The sequence below is a fragment of the Solanum pennellii genome, chromosome 12, assembly GCF_001406875.1.
Source record: "Solanum pennellii chromosome 12, SPENNV200".
Taxonomy (NCBI): Eukaryota; Viridiplantae; Streptophyta; class Magnoliopsida; order Solanales; family Solanaceae; genus Solanum; species Solanum pennellii.
In genome coordinates, this window is record NC_028648.1 from 79,031,459 (window position 1) to 79,048,096 (window position 16,638).

General features: G+C 27.6%; 4 protein-coding genes and 1 non-coding gene across 5 annotated transcripts; 4 read left to right on the plus strand and 1 right to left on the minus strand.

The window, feature by feature from the left end:
• Positions 1-714: 714 nt before the first annotated feature.
• On the minus strand, positions 715-848 carry LOC114075473. Its single transcript, XR_003575919.1, has one exon. It is a non-coding gene; the product is annotated as a U6atac minor spliceosomal RNA (small nuclear RNA).
• Positions 849-6,525: 5,677 nt separating this feature from the next.
• LOC107006060 (classical arabinogalactan protein 9-like) lies at positions 6,526-7,205 on the plus strand. The gene has a single exon (XM_015204707.2). It carries the CDS (start codon positions 6,620-6,622, stop codon positions 7,028-7,030), a length of 411 nt encoding a protein of 136 aa, XP_015060193.1. The 5' UTR covers positions 6,526-6,619; the 3' UTR covers positions 7,031-7,205.
• A 2,006-nt stretch (positions 7,206-9,211) lies between these two features.
• LOC107006062 (classical arabinogalactan protein 9-like) lies at positions 9,212-9,811 on the plus strand. Its single transcript, XM_015204709.2, has one exon. The coding sequence runs from the start codon at positions 9,299-9,301 to the stop codon at positions 9,689-9,691; it is 393 nt and encodes a 130-aa protein (XP_015060195.1). The 5' UTR covers positions 9,212-9,298; the 3' UTR covers positions 9,692-9,811.
• A 2,215-nt stretch (positions 9,812-12,026) lies between these two features.
• Positions 12,027-12,741, plus strand: LOC107006061 (classical arabinogalactan protein 5-like). Its single transcript, XM_015204708.2, has one exon. The coding sequence runs from the start codon at positions 12,175-12,177 to the stop codon at positions 12,571-12,573; it is 399 nt and encodes a 132-aa protein (XP_015060194.1). The 5' UTR covers positions 12,027-12,174; the 3' UTR covers positions 12,574-12,741.
• A 1,321-nt stretch (positions 12,742-14,062) lies between these two features.
• LOC107006064 (classical arabinogalactan protein 4-like) lies at positions 14,063-14,765 on the plus strand. The gene has a single exon (XM_015204710.2). The coding sequence runs from the start codon at positions 14,190-14,192 to the stop codon at positions 14,568-14,570; it is 381 nt and encodes a 126-aa protein (XP_015060196.1). The 5' UTR covers positions 14,063-14,189; the 3' UTR covers positions 14,571-14,765.
• The last annotated feature ends 1,873 nt before the right edge of the window (positions 14,766-16,638 follow it).

Here is a 16,638-nt window from a genome sequence, read left to right on the forward strand (position 1 = left end):
CCCTCCGCTCATGTACATTTTTTTGATATTGAAGCAAAAATTTCCAGCATATTGATGTTCTTACTTCCTGCTCTTCAACTTGACTTCGGTTGGCATTTATAAATAGAGGCGCTTTAAACTTGTATAAAATTGAATAAATATATGCACACGTCCTACATGACATAATACAAATTAGTTCATGTGTATCTCACACACGTATTATCATGTAGGACGTGTGTGTCTACTTGTTCAACTTTATACAACTTAACGAGATAGGGTTCTCCGAGTTGAGGAAACCTTACAAGTAAAGGGAAAGCAAATACAAGTCAAGCCAAAAAAGTTGAATGAAGCTTACTTAGCTGTGTTTCGACTTCTGTGTGAAAATTGGGGAAATGTTCAAACTTGAAGTAGTAGAAAAAGGGTTTCTTTGAAAGCATTGACTTTTTTTTAAAAAAAAAATAACATTAGAAAGTAGTTAGGGAGGATCCCGATATTAGGTTTTCACGAATTCAATAATTTTTACATATATTTTTGTGTTTGTATATTGAAAAATCTTATAAATAATAAAAAGGATTCAGAAACTATCAATAGAGTTTATTGTTGGTCCATTAATAGAAATGAGTTGTTCATAATCGAATCGAAATTGATAATTTGAATTGAAAAAAAAGTTATTAATTTACCGATATAATAGGTTATGATTAATTTAGCAGTTTCAATAACGATTTTAAAAAAATTAAAAAATTTGGGTAAGATCCACCGAAGTGGATAGCCTTAACCGGATGTGTCTGATAACTAGTAATTAAGCCCGAAGGTTGTTCCCGTCCCTGTCGAGGGGGGATATGCCAACCGTCTCTCCTTTCAATAACGATTTTAATTTTTATTGTTATCGAATTATCGTTTTTTTGATGGTTTGAAGTTTTTTTCTTAACGAGTTAACCAATAACTAGCTAGTCATTATTAAATAATTATATTTATACAAATTTTGTATATAATGCCCTCAACTTATAGTTTAGTTTCATACTTTTAATTCTACTTGTCTCAAACTCTATGTTATTCTACAACGTGACCATGTTTACCATTTTTAGCAAAATGCAATCTCTCAACTCATTTGCATGATTCATTTGGTTTGTAAGTGAATTTCAATGATTTTTCTTTTTAATCAAATCTTAACGGTTAAACCGATTGATACCGAAGCGATAGGAATAGATAACCAATAAATCAATAACCGATAAGTCAGTATCTTAATGGTTCCATAACATGTTGGCATATCTACAAACTGATAACTAATAAGTGAAACCGATAAACCTCAAAATCAAATTAAATCCATCAATATGTAAGACTAATAAAAAACGAACTAGCATAAAGTCAAAAAAAATGAAAACAGATTATAAGATGGAGAATTGAATCTTCATCGAAAAATTAATAATCGTCAACCGACCTAATAACACATTGGACCCCATGCCGCGTATGACGTTTGTTAAACAAACTTAGTTATATGTTGAATCGTACACTTAGGTTGTTAAATTCAAAATTCAATATTTGAATATTTAGATATTGAAATTTGTCTTAATCTGCGTTTTTTTATAACTCATGGAAGCACGTCTATACATTTTGATATTCTAGCCATACAATTTTAAAATATTAAATTAAATATAATATTTCCATATAATTACATATTTTGAAAAATAAATTCTTTAAAATAAAGAAAATAACTTATCAAAGGTAGTAAAAACAACTTTCATTAATTACATTCCACATTAATTGTGTCTGCCTTCCATGTCTACCTCCCATCCCACCTCACATAATATTTATTTAAATTATATTTAAAATTCTTTTTTAATTATCATATGAGGTATAAATTTAAATTAATTGGTTCACTTACAATTTCGAATACGGAAATTATTTTATTTTATTTTATTATTAAAATAAACAAACTCTTAGATGATCTTTTCAACATTACTTTTTTACTTGTATTCATGAGATTTTAATAACATTATGAGATTAACGACATTACTTTTTTACTTTTAATTTTCACATACATTTAATGTTATAAAATTAAATAATATTTTTACAAATACTTCCTCATCCTTTTTTATTATTTTATACTCTCTCCGTTTCAAAAAGAATATCTCTGTTTCTTTTTTAGTTTGTTTAAAAAAGAATGACTCATTTTCCTTTTAGACGATATTTTAACTTTAACTTTCCACGTGACATATTTAAGACCACAAGATTAAAGGATATTTTGGTACATTTGATATAACTTTAATTTAAAACCACAAGATTAAAAAAATTTCTTTCTTTTCTTAAACTCCGTTCCAAGTCAAACTAGGCTATCCTTTTTGAAATAGATGGAGTAAAATTTATGCAATTATCATATTTTACCTAATATATCCTTAATAAATAATTAATTTATCTTAAAAATACATTCTATCATTTGTTATAAAGTTGATATAAGAAAACATTAAATAAGAATAGAAGAGTAAATTATACAATTTCATAATACAAGTGCAAATAAAAAAGTAAAATATAAGATATGACGAGGAAATACATATTTTTACTTTAAGGAATTGTTTGATTTGAATATGAATTATAATGTGATAAGTTACATTGAAATTAGTTATGACGAGATAAATTGTGTTAGCATAATTTCTTATTGAGTGTTTTGTTCGTTATATTCAAAATAATAGATATATTGATATATTTTAAGAATAAGTTGTTTGTTTACAAAGTTTACCTTCATTTTATTTAATTTCTTTAGGCCAAATACATAAACAGGTCCCTAAACTTGTTGGGTTTTTTCCCTCGGGTACCTCAACTACGTCATTTTTCTATTGAATCATTGAACCACCCATAATTTGTTCCTTTAAAACATTGTTGGTTGATTTTGATCGGCTTTTCTATTGTAAATGCCTTCAACTGTGTTTGAATTGTAATAATTTTGATTAAATGAATGAAGACAAACCGTGTTAGTCTCATTTGTTTTCTAATGTGTTCAAATGACTTAAGTAAAACACAATTATTCTCGAATATTTTCACTATCAATTGGACTAATGAGTTGTGGAACAACATATGTATCCTCTATCAATACCCCTCATAAATCTGATTCCACATCAGACAACGGTGATTGTTTAAATGGAACAAATTATGGGGATTCAATGATTCAATAGGAAAATGATGTAGTTGAAGTACCTGAGGGAAAAACCCAACAAGTTTAGGGATCTGCTTATGTATTTGGCCTTTTTTTATGTTCTCTTTGCAAGCTTTAGTCATTATTTTTAAAAATTAAAATTTTATTTTATTTAGCTTAAATATGTTGTTTATGTATTAGTATTTAAAAATACTTTTTTCCTTATTTAGTTTTAAAATAGATCTTCCTTTCTAAATTTGTTAAACAAAAATTTTTATACGAGAAATCGAAATATAAACAAACATAAGAATCGATCAAATAAATTCATAATAAAATTTTTATTGTGTAATTTTTAATAGAAAAATATGAATAACTATCGTAAAAATAAGAAATAGTGAATAATATTATACATGATACTAAAGATAAGGTAAATATACATAAATCTGAAAAATGATGTATAAAAAATTTTTAAAGGATATATTTGCTATTGACCTATTTTATTCCCGATTAAATTATCCCGTGATTACTGTACCACCCAATGTAATGGATGACTTATCCTGATATTAATTCATAATCTTGAAATAATTTATCACAAAATTTTACATCTGAACAAAAAAATAAAAAATATTTAAAGTTTTTCTTGACATTAACTCCTTTTCTCTATTACACCGAACAAGCCCTAAGACTTATCACAAAAGTTAAAAAATGATTTAAACGTTAAATAGTTAAATAACATCGGACTAATAAATTTTAAAAATATTATATCTGTACAACGGAAACATAGACTTTGTATGCAACTTTTATAATCAATCACACATGTAAATGAGCTTATAATAAGAGAGAAGTAAAGACAAAATGTTAGGTACTGTGAACCTGACAATGTCAATCCACAAGTGTTTATTTGTTTTATCGAGATTATTTATAATTATATAAACATTTTATAATTTATTTTAATTATAAAATTTAAAATATAAATTATTTTTTTAAAATTTTAAATTAAATCAAATAATAGAACATAAATAGAAACATCTAATATTATATAAAGTATGTAATACTATCAACCAAAAACAAAATTTCTTACGCTTTATTTCATTTTTTTAAAAGAAAATGATCAGTTCACTAGCTCCCTAAATATGGACAATTTTTTTATTTTTTTTTTATATTAAGGGAAAAAGAGAAGACAGAAAGAAAATGAAAAAATTAGGCAAAAAAAATAAAATAATTTAACCCAATATATTTTCTTCTCTGGCCATGTGATGAGGAGTATAATTTGAAGTATTTATGAAGTTGAGTAAATATAATTTTACTATTGGTATTTTTATTTACAGTTTTCTTACCATTTAAGATTTGATTCATGTATTGTAATTTACAAAAATACTTATCCAAGTTAAATATTTAGAACAAATTATAATCATAATAAATTATTTGAACGATGAATCGTAATTTTAAAAATTAAATTTACCTTTTATTTTCAAGCATGAATATATATAGAATATCGTTTAACTGATCACGTTAGAGGAAATTATATTTCATGTACGATAAAAAGATATGTTAATTTTTCAAAGGCTGGCAATCAAAATTACAACCTATTTTAGCTGTTCAACAATTGAAAAGTCTTAACATGTCACTTGAATTTGGAAAAGCAAAGCTAGAACAACCCCACAACACAATAAATTATTAATTACATGTTAAAAATAGGTTATCATAATAATTAGGTTTAATTAAAAAACATTAATTTATACAACACATGAATCAATGTTCTGTAGTTTCCCGTTGGAAGTCATTATTGGTGAGAGTGAATCTCTTTCTCAAATTAAGAAAAAACTTAAATATTCAATAATTATATGAAAAATATTATAAATGTGATTTTTTATATTAATATAGCAGAAAATATATAAATATTAATTAAAATTTTAAATTTTAAAAAGCAAAATAGTAAAAAATAATATATATTTTGTCACATATTAATTGTTAACTCTACTCGAAATGTTTATTTTGAAATACTTGTCAATTTATAAAATCTAGAATAGTAATAATTAATTTTTTTTAATTTTAACCTTTAAAATTAATTGTTTAAAAGTAAATAATATTGATAGCATTAAGAGGATTGAGGATATTAGTTAAACTTCTTTTAAAATATTTTTATAATTTATTAAAAAGCGTGTGAAAGAAAAATAAAAAAAGACAATTAATGTGGAACGAATGAGGAATAAATTGATATTTCCTCTAATCTGAAATAAGTGGTGGTATTTTAATCTTTTATATTTTATTTCGAGATAAATGGTATTTTAAGTTTTCAAGAAAGAAATTAATTTTATTTTTTTCAAAATCATTCTTGTTTTAATTTATGAATTTTACGCTATTGAAGATAATTCTAACTTTTTAGGAATGAGTAATTTCTTTAAAATGGTCAAATTAAAAATACCATTTATTATAAAATGAAGCTAGTATAATTAAGTGCAAACACATATCTTAATCTTTGTCTTAATTTTTTTTTTTTTTTTAATCTATCTAAAAAATGTTTTTTTAATAATTTTTTAGTTCTAACTTTTCACGTGATATATTTATACCTAATAAAGTTAAAAATATTGTACTCCTATTATATGTATTTTTTATATTACATGATTCAATAAACTTTACACTGAGTCAAAATTAAATAAATAAAAGTTAAAAATAAAATTAAAAAATGAATAAATATTTTCGATTTTTCTAAAATCCAGGTACCTCTACTTTTTAGGTGGCCAACACATAAACGAATTTTTAAATCCCCAGTAGCTAGACCAGAACGTGCCAATCATAACGGTAACCATAGTGTTTTCCAATAATTAAAATTCTGTCTCCATTTTATATTATAATCTTTTATATTTTCTAAAATTATATCATATTAAATTACATTACATAAATTAAAATAAGGAGAAAAAAAAATATAATTATTTAAAAGTAATACTGAGAAACATTCAAACAAAAGTAACCAAACCAGCTGGGACTCTGGACTCAGTCATATCCCCTCTTTTCTTATTATTCAGTTGTTGAGTTGCCAACTAATTGTTGCTAGTCAACACTCTTATTTCAAAATTAATATTCATTTTTATTGTTAAATTAATTTTTTACTATTTAATATAATATCTAATATTTATATTATTTGAATTAATTTCGAAATGTTTAGTATTAGAAGGTAAATTCTCCGTAATAGAAGTGATCTTGTACTCTTAAGGACTTGGATATAAGATCTCTAATTAAGGAGGAAAAAATATTTATTACTTCATCACTTGGTTTAAACCGACTTTCTTAATTTGATCTCTAATTAAGAAAGAAAAAATATTTATCACTCGGTCACTCGATTTAAACTAACTTCACTAAAATAAAAAATAAAAAATATATTTCCCACATTTCGTTCCTATAAATACACTCTTTTCCTTCTCTATTTTTCAAAAATCAAAAGTAATCACAACTCATATTTCCACTTCCTCTTTGTGCTTCTTCCACTTTCTTTTTTTTCTCTGAAAAGTTATAATGGCGTACTCAAAGGTGATTATTGCTCTAATGTTGGCGTTTATCGCCGGATCTGCTTTCGCACAAGCACCGGGAGCATCTCCGGCAGCTTCTCCGAAGAGTTCTCCGGCACCGGTAGCATCACCACCGGTGGCGACTCCTCCTCCTACTACATCAACACCACCTATCGTTGCCCCTGCAAATCCTCCTACTACTGCATCTTCTCCATCTGATTCTCCATTAGCTTCTCCACCAGCTCCACCAACTGCCGAGACTCCGTCATCGTCTCCTTCCGGTGCTGCTTCTCCTCCAACCATCGCCGCCACTCCCGGAGATTCTCCTACCGCATCTCCTAACTCTGCTTCCTTGAACAGAGTCGCCGTCGCCGGATCTGCCGTTGCAGCTGTGTTTGCTGCTGCTTTGATGCTCTAAATCTCTGATCTGTGAGATATTTGGCCATTTTCATTCGCCTGAATTGATTAGTTAGGGTTTGTTTTCCACGTTTTTGTTTACCAATTCTTTTTTGAGTTTTGAGTTCCGCGGGTTGATTTATTTGTACTATATATTTTTATTGTTAAATATAATTACGGGATTTTTTTTTATTTTACCTATCGAGGTTTTATCTAATTCTGTATTTCTATTTTGAAAATAAAATATATATAACATTTATTTCCGATTGAATGACTTTATGAAATTAGGCCACACTCTCACTTTTGGTTCGATGAGAAATATATGAACTTTTGGTTCAAAAATTATGTCTACGGGAACAATTTTTATATAGCTTGATTCGCATGTTTTGATAAACCATAGATAACCATGCACGGATTTATAAATTCATAACTTTCAATTACGTAAAAAAAATATTATAATTAACAAAATAATAGACATGGACCATCTATAATGTTAGAAGGCTTTTCAGTTTAAATACAAGTTATGCTTGGAATAGTAAGTAGGGTTGGTATTGATTTTTATTTCTTTGTTTGATTTGTCATATTTATACTTGTATTCATTATATAATTTCTAAGAATAAGTTACTAATTTATAAAAATACTCTCCATGTTATTTAGTTTTTTATATATATTCTTTCTTTGAAAATTTTATTTATTCATTCTTAAAAACATTTTTTTTTTCATCCTATAGCTTAAATCTTTGTGTGTGCATTTCCATGTCCATGATTGTGCCATGTGTATTTAAAAATTAAATTTTCATTTTGTTTAACTTTAAAGTAAAACTTCCATTTTATTTAGCTTGAAAATAAAATTCTCATTTTTTTAAAATTTTAAGATAAAATAACTTAAAAATAAAACTTCCATCTTATTTGGCTTAAAAATAAAACTTTCATTTTAAGTTTATTTATAGAAAAGATTTTATTATTAAAGTTATCTACATTTTAATTGATATATAAAATATTTTTTAAGTGATTAATAGAATATTTAATTGAAAATATGTAATTTAGTAAGTGAGTTAACATTCTAAGAGAAATCAAAATAAAAATAAACATAAGAATTAGGCAGATAAATTCATCTTGTAATATATTCATAAATAAAAATCATATTTATTAACATAATTTTTAATAGAAAAATATATTAGTATAAAACTAAATGACTAATTAAAGTTGTGAATGTTGTTCTAAATATTATTAAAAATTATGTTAATGTACATGAAAGTGGTGTATAAAATAGAGTTAAGGAGGTATTTTTATTATTTCACATACTTTATGTATAAGTTATATTCGGATTACTATTTTATCATCAATGATGTATAACTTATCCCGATTGAGATGAATTATTCTAGCCTTTGCAATATTAAAAGCCACTTAAATATTCATTCCAAAATTATTATTTTTATTCACACATCAAACGATCCCTAGTAGTATAGTGAGTTCAACAATAAAAAACTGAATTCACAAGAACAATATTTCCTAATTTTTATCTTCAACCTTTTATCGTAATAAATTAATATTTCCTTTGTTTATATGATTTATCTTTAGCGCGTTATTAAATTAAATCTTAAAATTAAACTAGAAATATACATCAAAATATTTTTGATATATTTTACAAGCTAGCTTTTTGAACATCTTCCATCGCCCTTTTTAGGTGGCCAACGCATAAACGAATAGCCGCTAGCCAGACTAGAACGTGCCAATCATAACGGTAACCATAATGTTTGCCAATAATTGAAATTCTGTCCTTTAGATTCTTTTTCTTTTACCGCATTTTAAAATTTAAATAAGTCTATCTTTTATTATGATTATTTATAAATAATTTACATTATTAATTATTATATTTTAAAATATTTCTTTTTACTTAATTCACAAATATATGATTCTCCTAATTAAAAAAAAAAGAAGGAGATATAAATGGAAACAGAGTTTTAAAAGGTAGGGGTACTTTTAAAAGAAACATTCAAACAAATTATTATTTTTCTAGAAAAATTATCTCTTACACGCTAAGAAAAATAAATAAATATAACCAGCTGGAAACTCAGTCACATTTCCTGTTTTCTTCCTCCATTCTTGAGTTGTCAACTAATTATTAATAAATCACTTTATTATTATTATTATTTTATTTTTTTGCTAAACCGACTCTATATTCACTTCCTATAAATATATTGTTTTCCTTTTCAATTTTTCACAATCAACTCATATTTCAATTTCCTCTGTTTGTGTTTGTGTTTTTTTCACTTTTTTCTTACTTCAAAATGGCGTACTCAAAGGTGATTATTGCGCTAATGTTGGCATTTATCGCTGGATCTGCTTTCGCACAGGCACCGGGAACATCTCCGGCAGCTTCTCCGAAGATTTCACCGGCACCGGTAGCATCACCACCGGTGGCGACTCCACCACCTATCGTTGCCCCTGCAAATCCTCCTCCTACTGCATCTCCTCCATCTGATTCTCCATTGGCATCTCCACCAGCTCCACTAACTGCCGAGACTCCGGCATCGTCTCCTTCCGGTGCTGCTTCTCCTCCCTCTATCGCCGCCGCTCCCGGAGGTTCTCCTACTGAATCTCCTAACTCTGCTTCCTTGAACAGAATCGCCGTTGCCGGATCTGCTGTTGTAGCCGTCTTTTCTGCTGCTTTGATGCTCTAAATTTCTTATATGTGAAATATTTTGCATTTTTTTCATTCGCCGAAATTGATGGAGTTAGTGTAGTTGATTTATTTGTATTATATTGTTATTATTGAATACTATCACGGAATTCTTTATTTATTTATGGAGAACATTATGATTATGATTATGATTTACTCTCTAGACTCTGTTTTGTTTGAATTCCTGTTTAAATACCTTCTTTCAATAGTTTTTTCAAAATTACTCTCACATATTCTCGTATAACCTTATTTATAATTTTGTTCCTCTTAATATGTTTATACATTTATCTTAATATTATTATCTTCGCAATATGCATTTTCTAAATATGTAAATTCTTGGTTGATAAGGATTTTCACTCTATACGAAAAAATTCGTTCAACCATTATTCTGTTAAACTTGCATCTAAGTAGTATCTTATTATGACACAAGACTAAGGCAAATCTTCGTTTCATTCATGTCATCCGATGCAATGTGTGATATCATTATCAATGTATCTACTTTCATATATTACGAATTTAAGATTCTTAAAATTTTCTCCATTAGAAATAGTTTGTGGGGCAAGTCTTACTTCTATGTCAGCTTCATCCAATGCAACACTAATTCTGTACTCAATATTTTATTTTGATTATGCTCAACTTTGAATGTTTTGGACTCTAAAATTTGTCCCCAAACCTACAACCTATTATAAGCTTTGTCTCGTGTCTCATCAATAAGTTTTGTGCCATCCACTAATAAGAAATACTCTCTCCCAGTGTTTTAAAAGACTCATTTGGGACTCGTCCTGAGGCGGGGCTCTAGCAAAACGCCTTGAGATTCAAGTCTGGAATTTAGTTCTATAAGACTTACGTTCTAAGCGCTCAACTGTACGCCCTAAGCACACACAACGCCCAATGCTTGGGACTCGCCTAACAGATCTTACACAAATTATGTGTTAAAATCTTTAATTAACATTGTTGACCCTCATAATTCTTGAATAAATGAATGATACACAACTTTTTAATCTATAAAGATAACAAGATTGAGAGTAACCTAAATAACAAATGTAGTATTACATATTTACTATTTGGTAACACTATGAAGGTAATTATATATTACGTAATATTTCTCTTAAAAATATGTAGCGAAATTTTACTTGTTCACTTATGATTGGTCTTCATGGTTTTGTCATATGTCTAAAAATTATCATATTTTATTTAATTATTTGAAAATAATTTTATTTTTATTCATGAAACAGTGATGTTTATACTATAATACTTGTAAGTTTATTGATTATTTTCTTTTAGGGCTTGGGGGGATAAATTTTATAGTACGATATATATATTTTTTTAGAAATAATGATTCTTTTATTATCAGAAAGTTAAGATATTAGATTATTTATACTTGTATAGTCATGTTTTATTGTTATTGGTGTAATGATATTTCTCAACTAGTAATTATGATACTTTTTTTCTTTGTTATAGATTTTCAATACTTATCGCAAATAAAAATCATAATATAATTTCTATATATTATAGGTTTTTAAAAAATTATACGTAAAATAATTGAAAGGAATTCAATTAGAAATAAAACTATAAAATTGAATATACATGAGAGTACGCCCCGTAGATCGATGGGACTTACGCCCCGTGTCGCGAGGCTTACGCCTCGCCCCATACTATGTAAAACGCCTCGCCTCACGCTCCCGTCTTTTAAAACACTACTCTCTCCTTATTTATGTGATATACATTTTGAATTTGAAAATTCAAACAAGTCTATCTTTAACCTTAGTTTTTCATATATCTTTTAATTATTTTGAATCATCAATTATTGAGACTTATTGAACTTTTTCTGTAGTTTACAAATATATAATTTTCATTAGCAAATTTTCGATCAAACTTAAATTATTTAACTCTCGAAAAGTAAAATGTGTTACATAAATTGAAACAAAGAAAATAACTACATACAACATGTTAACTCTTTTCAAAGTAATCGCGTTAACTAGGAGTAATATTTCATATGTGTTTCTCGCTATCCAAACATAAGTTGTGTGAAACTCAAAAATACAGATAATATAAGTGTATTTTTAACTTTTGACATTATAATTTTTAAGTAAAAAAGTACAAATATCATTCCTTCAATTTTAAAGAAAAAAAAAACAATCATAACGGAAACCATATTTATTTTCTTGCTTATAATATAGATTCAAAATTTTATAAGAAATCAAATTTGAAAAGTAGTTGTACAAAGAAATATTCGAACAATTTTTTTGTTATAATAATTCATCTCTTCACACGCAAACAAAAATGTAACCAGCTTGGATTCAGTCACATCTTCTGTCGTTGAGTTGTTAACTACTAATTACGAGTACTAATTTTCAATTATAAAATCATTTTCCCACCTATAAATACATTCTTCTCCTCTGTTTTTTTTTATCAAAATCAAAAGTATTCACAACTCATATTTTCATTCCCTCTGTTTGTGCTTCTTCCACTTTTCTCACTCAAATGGCATACTCAAAGGTAATTATTGCTCTAATGTTGGCGTTTATCGCCGGATCTGCTTTCGCACAGGCACCGGGAGCAGCTCCGGCAGCTTCTCCGAAGATTTCACCGGCACCGGTAGCATCACCACCGGTGGCTACTCCTCCGTCAACTACGTCAACATCACCTATCTCTGCTCCTGCAAATGCTCCTACTATTACATCTTCTCCATTGGCATCTCCTCCGGCTCCACCAACTTCCGAGACTCCGGCGTCGTCTCCTTTCGGTGCTGCTTCTCCTCCGTCTATTGCCGCCGCTCCCGGAGGTTCTCCTACTGAATCTCCAAACTCTGCTTCATTGAACAGAGTCGCCGTTGCCGGATCTGCTGTTATAGCTGTCTTTGCTGCTGCTTTGATGCTCTAAATCTCTGATCTATGAAATATTTTTTGCAATTTTTTCATTCGCCGGAATTCATGGAGTTAGGGTAGTTGATTTATTTGTATTATAAATTGTTATTGTTGAATATAATTACGGAATTCTTTATTTATTTGTGGAGAACATTATGAATATGATTATGATTTCCTCGTTGTACTTTGTTTTGTGTGGTCGTCTCTGTTTATTCCTCTTTGAGCTACAAGGATTTTATTAACATATAACCAAAATAAAGTAAAATTGCAATAATGAATGAAATATTATAATAGACAATATTGAGTATGACAATAGATCACAAAAGTATGAAAAAACAAACTCTACCTACTAACCTTTTATGTTAATACGTTACTTCTACTCGTTTCTATCTAGACGTCTTTGATAATATGAAGTTATATTATATCTCGTTTAAATACTCTTTTTTAATATGTTTTCGGGTTTACCTCTAATCCTATGTGTATCTCCTACGTCAACTTCTGGCGCCGCCATATTGGTTCTCTTCGTATGTCTATTTTATCTCAGTTTTGCTTTCTACATCTTATACGTCATAAAAATTACTCCCACCTCCTCTCATAAGTTTATTTCTAATTTTGTCATTCCTAATATATTCAAACATTTATCTCAATATTTTTATCTCCGCCACAATGAATCTCTTGAACATGTAAATTCTTGATTAGTTTAGCATTTCACTCTATACCAAAAGACTGGTTTAACCATATAAAATTTACCTTTTAAGTTTAGATAGTATCTTATTATGAAGCCTCATAGGCAAGTCTCCATTTCATTCATAAACTTTCTCTCTTTGAAATAGTTTACGTGGCAAGTCTTACTTCTATATCAACTTCATCGAACCTAAGACTGAATTTGTATTACTCCATATTTTATTCTGGTCATGCTCAATTTGAATATTTTGGACTTCAAAATTTATCTTTAACCTCCAACATATCATAAACTTGATCTCGTGTCTCATCAATAAGTGTTATGTCGTCCACCAATAAGTCATAACATATATACACCATGTTAACTCTTCTCGAAGGAAACGCGTTAACTTATTATGAGTGATATTTGTGTTTCGCGCTTTAAATGATATAAATATAAAATTAAAAAACATAGATAATTTAATTGTATTTATGAAGTTGAACTTTATTATTTATAAGTAAAATGTGTAGAAGATAATATATGCACAATGTTACCCCTCTTTATCAATGGTAAAATTTCGAAGAAAAAGAAAACCAATCATAAGGGAAACCATTTCTTTTTGCTAATAATTTAGATTCAAAATTTTATAAGAAATTAAATTTGAAAAGTAATTGTACAAAGAAATATTCAAACAATTTTTTGTTATAATAATTTATCTCTTCACACGCAAACAAAAATGTAACCAGCTTGGACTCCGTCATATCTTTTATCGTTGAGTTGTCAACTACTAATTACGCGTACTAATTTTCAATTATAAACCTACTTACTACTAATCTAAACCTTAATTTTTTTTTCACCTATAAATAAATACACTCTTCTTCTCTCCTTTACTTCAAAAATCAAAAGTATTCGCAATTCATATTTACATTTTCCTCTTTTTATAACTCTTTGTGCTTCTTATTATTCGAAAAATGGCATACTCAAAAGTGATTATTGCTCTGATGTTGGCGTTTATCGCCGGATCTGCTTTCGCACAGGCACCGGCATCTTCTCCGAAGAGTTCTCCGGCACCGGTAGCATCACCACCGGTGGCGACTCCTCCTCCTATCGTTGCCCCTGCAAATCCTCCTACTACTGCATCTTCTCCATCCGATTCTCCATTGGCATCTCCACCAGCTCCACCAACTGCCGAGACTCCGGCGTCGTCTCCTTTCGGTGCTGCTTCTCCTCCATCCATTGCTGCCGCTCCCGGAAGTTCTCCTACTGAATCTCCAAACACTGCTTCCTTGAACAGAGTCGCCGTCGCCGGATCTGCTGTTGTAGCTGTGTTTGCTGCTGCTTTGATGCTCTAAATCTCTGATCTGTGAGATATTTTGCGTTTTTTTATTCGCCGGAATTGATGAGTTCACGTTTTTATTTATGGTTTAGATTTAGATTCACTATCACTATTGATTGATTTATTTGTACTATATATTTTTATTATTAAATATTATTAGGTGATTCTTTGTTTATTTATGGAGAGCATTATGTTTCTAATTTCCCTTTAACTTTGTGCTTGTTTGAATAAGCAATACATACAAATTACAATACCAGGAAAAAATATTTATTCGAATGAATTACTATAAAATGGAAAAATTTTACCTCACAACTGTTTACAATAATTCAATATAAACGTGATTTTATAAAGTAAATTAACTTATAAATTTAAAAAAATAATATGCATATATTGACTTGGTATAAATATCCAATAAAAATAAATTTTATCCTTATACAATTGAACACCTAAACCAACACAACCGCAATTAATTCTTTTTCTGTTCTTTCATAAAGACATACTTGATTTCTAAAATCTTTAGATAATTAGTATTCCCTCGTCCGGTACTGTTTGTTATGATTTTTATTTTTAGAGTTAAACTATAGATATTTTGATAAATATTTTAAGATTATTTTTTCATCATAATAATATGCAAAAAATTGTAATTTATAATACTTTTTATATAGTTTTAGAATATCTAATTTTTTAAAAAAATATTGGACTAAATATAATCTAATTTAACTTTGAAAATTAATTAAATTAACTTTCAGAAAACGTAACACAACAAACTATTCTGAACGGAAGGAGTGACAATAAAATCTTCACCATTAATGCAAAATAGCAAATGTGAACACTGTATACTATTAAAAACAATTTTTATCGTGAGTCCAAAAACATATTGAAATAATGAATTCCATAAGAACTATGTTTGTCTTCCATTTATTGATTAGCATTATAAAATATGAAAGGCTATTTTTGAACTGTTAAATACATTATTTGAGAAAAGATTACTTCATATGACACTTCCTAGTTCCTACTATCCCAATTTACTATAGGATATATATATTAATATTTTTTTGTTTTTTTAATTATCGGTATGAAATTTTATACAAAAAAAAAATATACCAAAATATTGAATATTGTAATACCAAAGTATACAATTACAAACTAGTATTAGTACAAATCTAGCTATTTAGATATTGAAACTTTGATATTCTATTTTGATTAAAATGTCTTTATGTAAGTAATTGATATACTTTCTTTTGAATATTTCTACATATATAAGGTATTAACATTTTATAATAAAAAAGCTTTTTTTAATATATATATATATATATGGACTCTAATTTTCACTTAATTAAATATGGATTTGAACCGTTCAATCATTTAATTTACAAAATATACATATATAAAATGTATAGGTAGTATACTCTAAACTAGATAGCCAAATATATAATATATTGATAATCATCCCATGTATACATTGTGTGTATATCAATTATGTTGATAGTAAATAATAGAGTAGTATTTACAGTAGTTAACTTTAATTTAATTTTTAAATAATAAGCTCAATATTTTGGAGTGAAATTGATATTCTGGAGAAGCTTAATTACTATAAAATGTAGATAGTATTTACAAATACTGAACAATTGATAGTTAAAACATAATACCTTGTAATTCACTAGCTTGGAGTTTCATGATCAGTATATTCGAACTTCGATCGAAATTGTTGTAATAATCTCAAACTTTGGGCAAGACCTATTATTTCTGCATTATTTAATAGTGTATTTTAATGATATATAAATGTCTAGCTGGATAAGTTATTATTTATAATGATGTCCACGTGAGTGCCTATATCTTTAAAATATACTATTAAATAGTGCACCAACCCAAAATTTAAGATTGTTTTAATAATTTCGATCAAAATTGTGAGTATATTTCTAACCCTTTTCCCCTTTTAAACCATTTCCTCCCAGCCACGTACAATTTTTCCATTTCTTCATTATATATATCTTTTTTAAGTATATATAATATGATATATAGTAGTGTATATACATTTTGATACATAAGATGCAACACATATACACACATTATATATATATATA

Excerpts from the sequence above, each read along its gene's own strand:
- LOC107006062 (XM_015204709.2), top strand. The coding sequence starts at position 9,299 with ATGGCGTACTCAAAGGTGATTATTGCGCTAATGTTGGCATTTATCGCT.
- LOC107006061 (XM_015204708.2), top strand. The coding sequence starts at position 12,175 with ATGGCATACTCAAAGGTAATTATTGCTCTAATGTTGGCGTTTATCGCC.
- LOC107006064 (XM_015204710.2), top strand. The coding sequence starts at position 14,190 with ATGGCATACTCAAAAGTGATTATTGCTCTGATGTTGGCGTTTATCGCC.
- LOC107006060 (XM_015204707.2), top strand. The coding sequence starts at position 6,620 with ATGGCGTACTCAAAGGTGATTATTGCTCTAATGTTGGCGTTTATCGCC.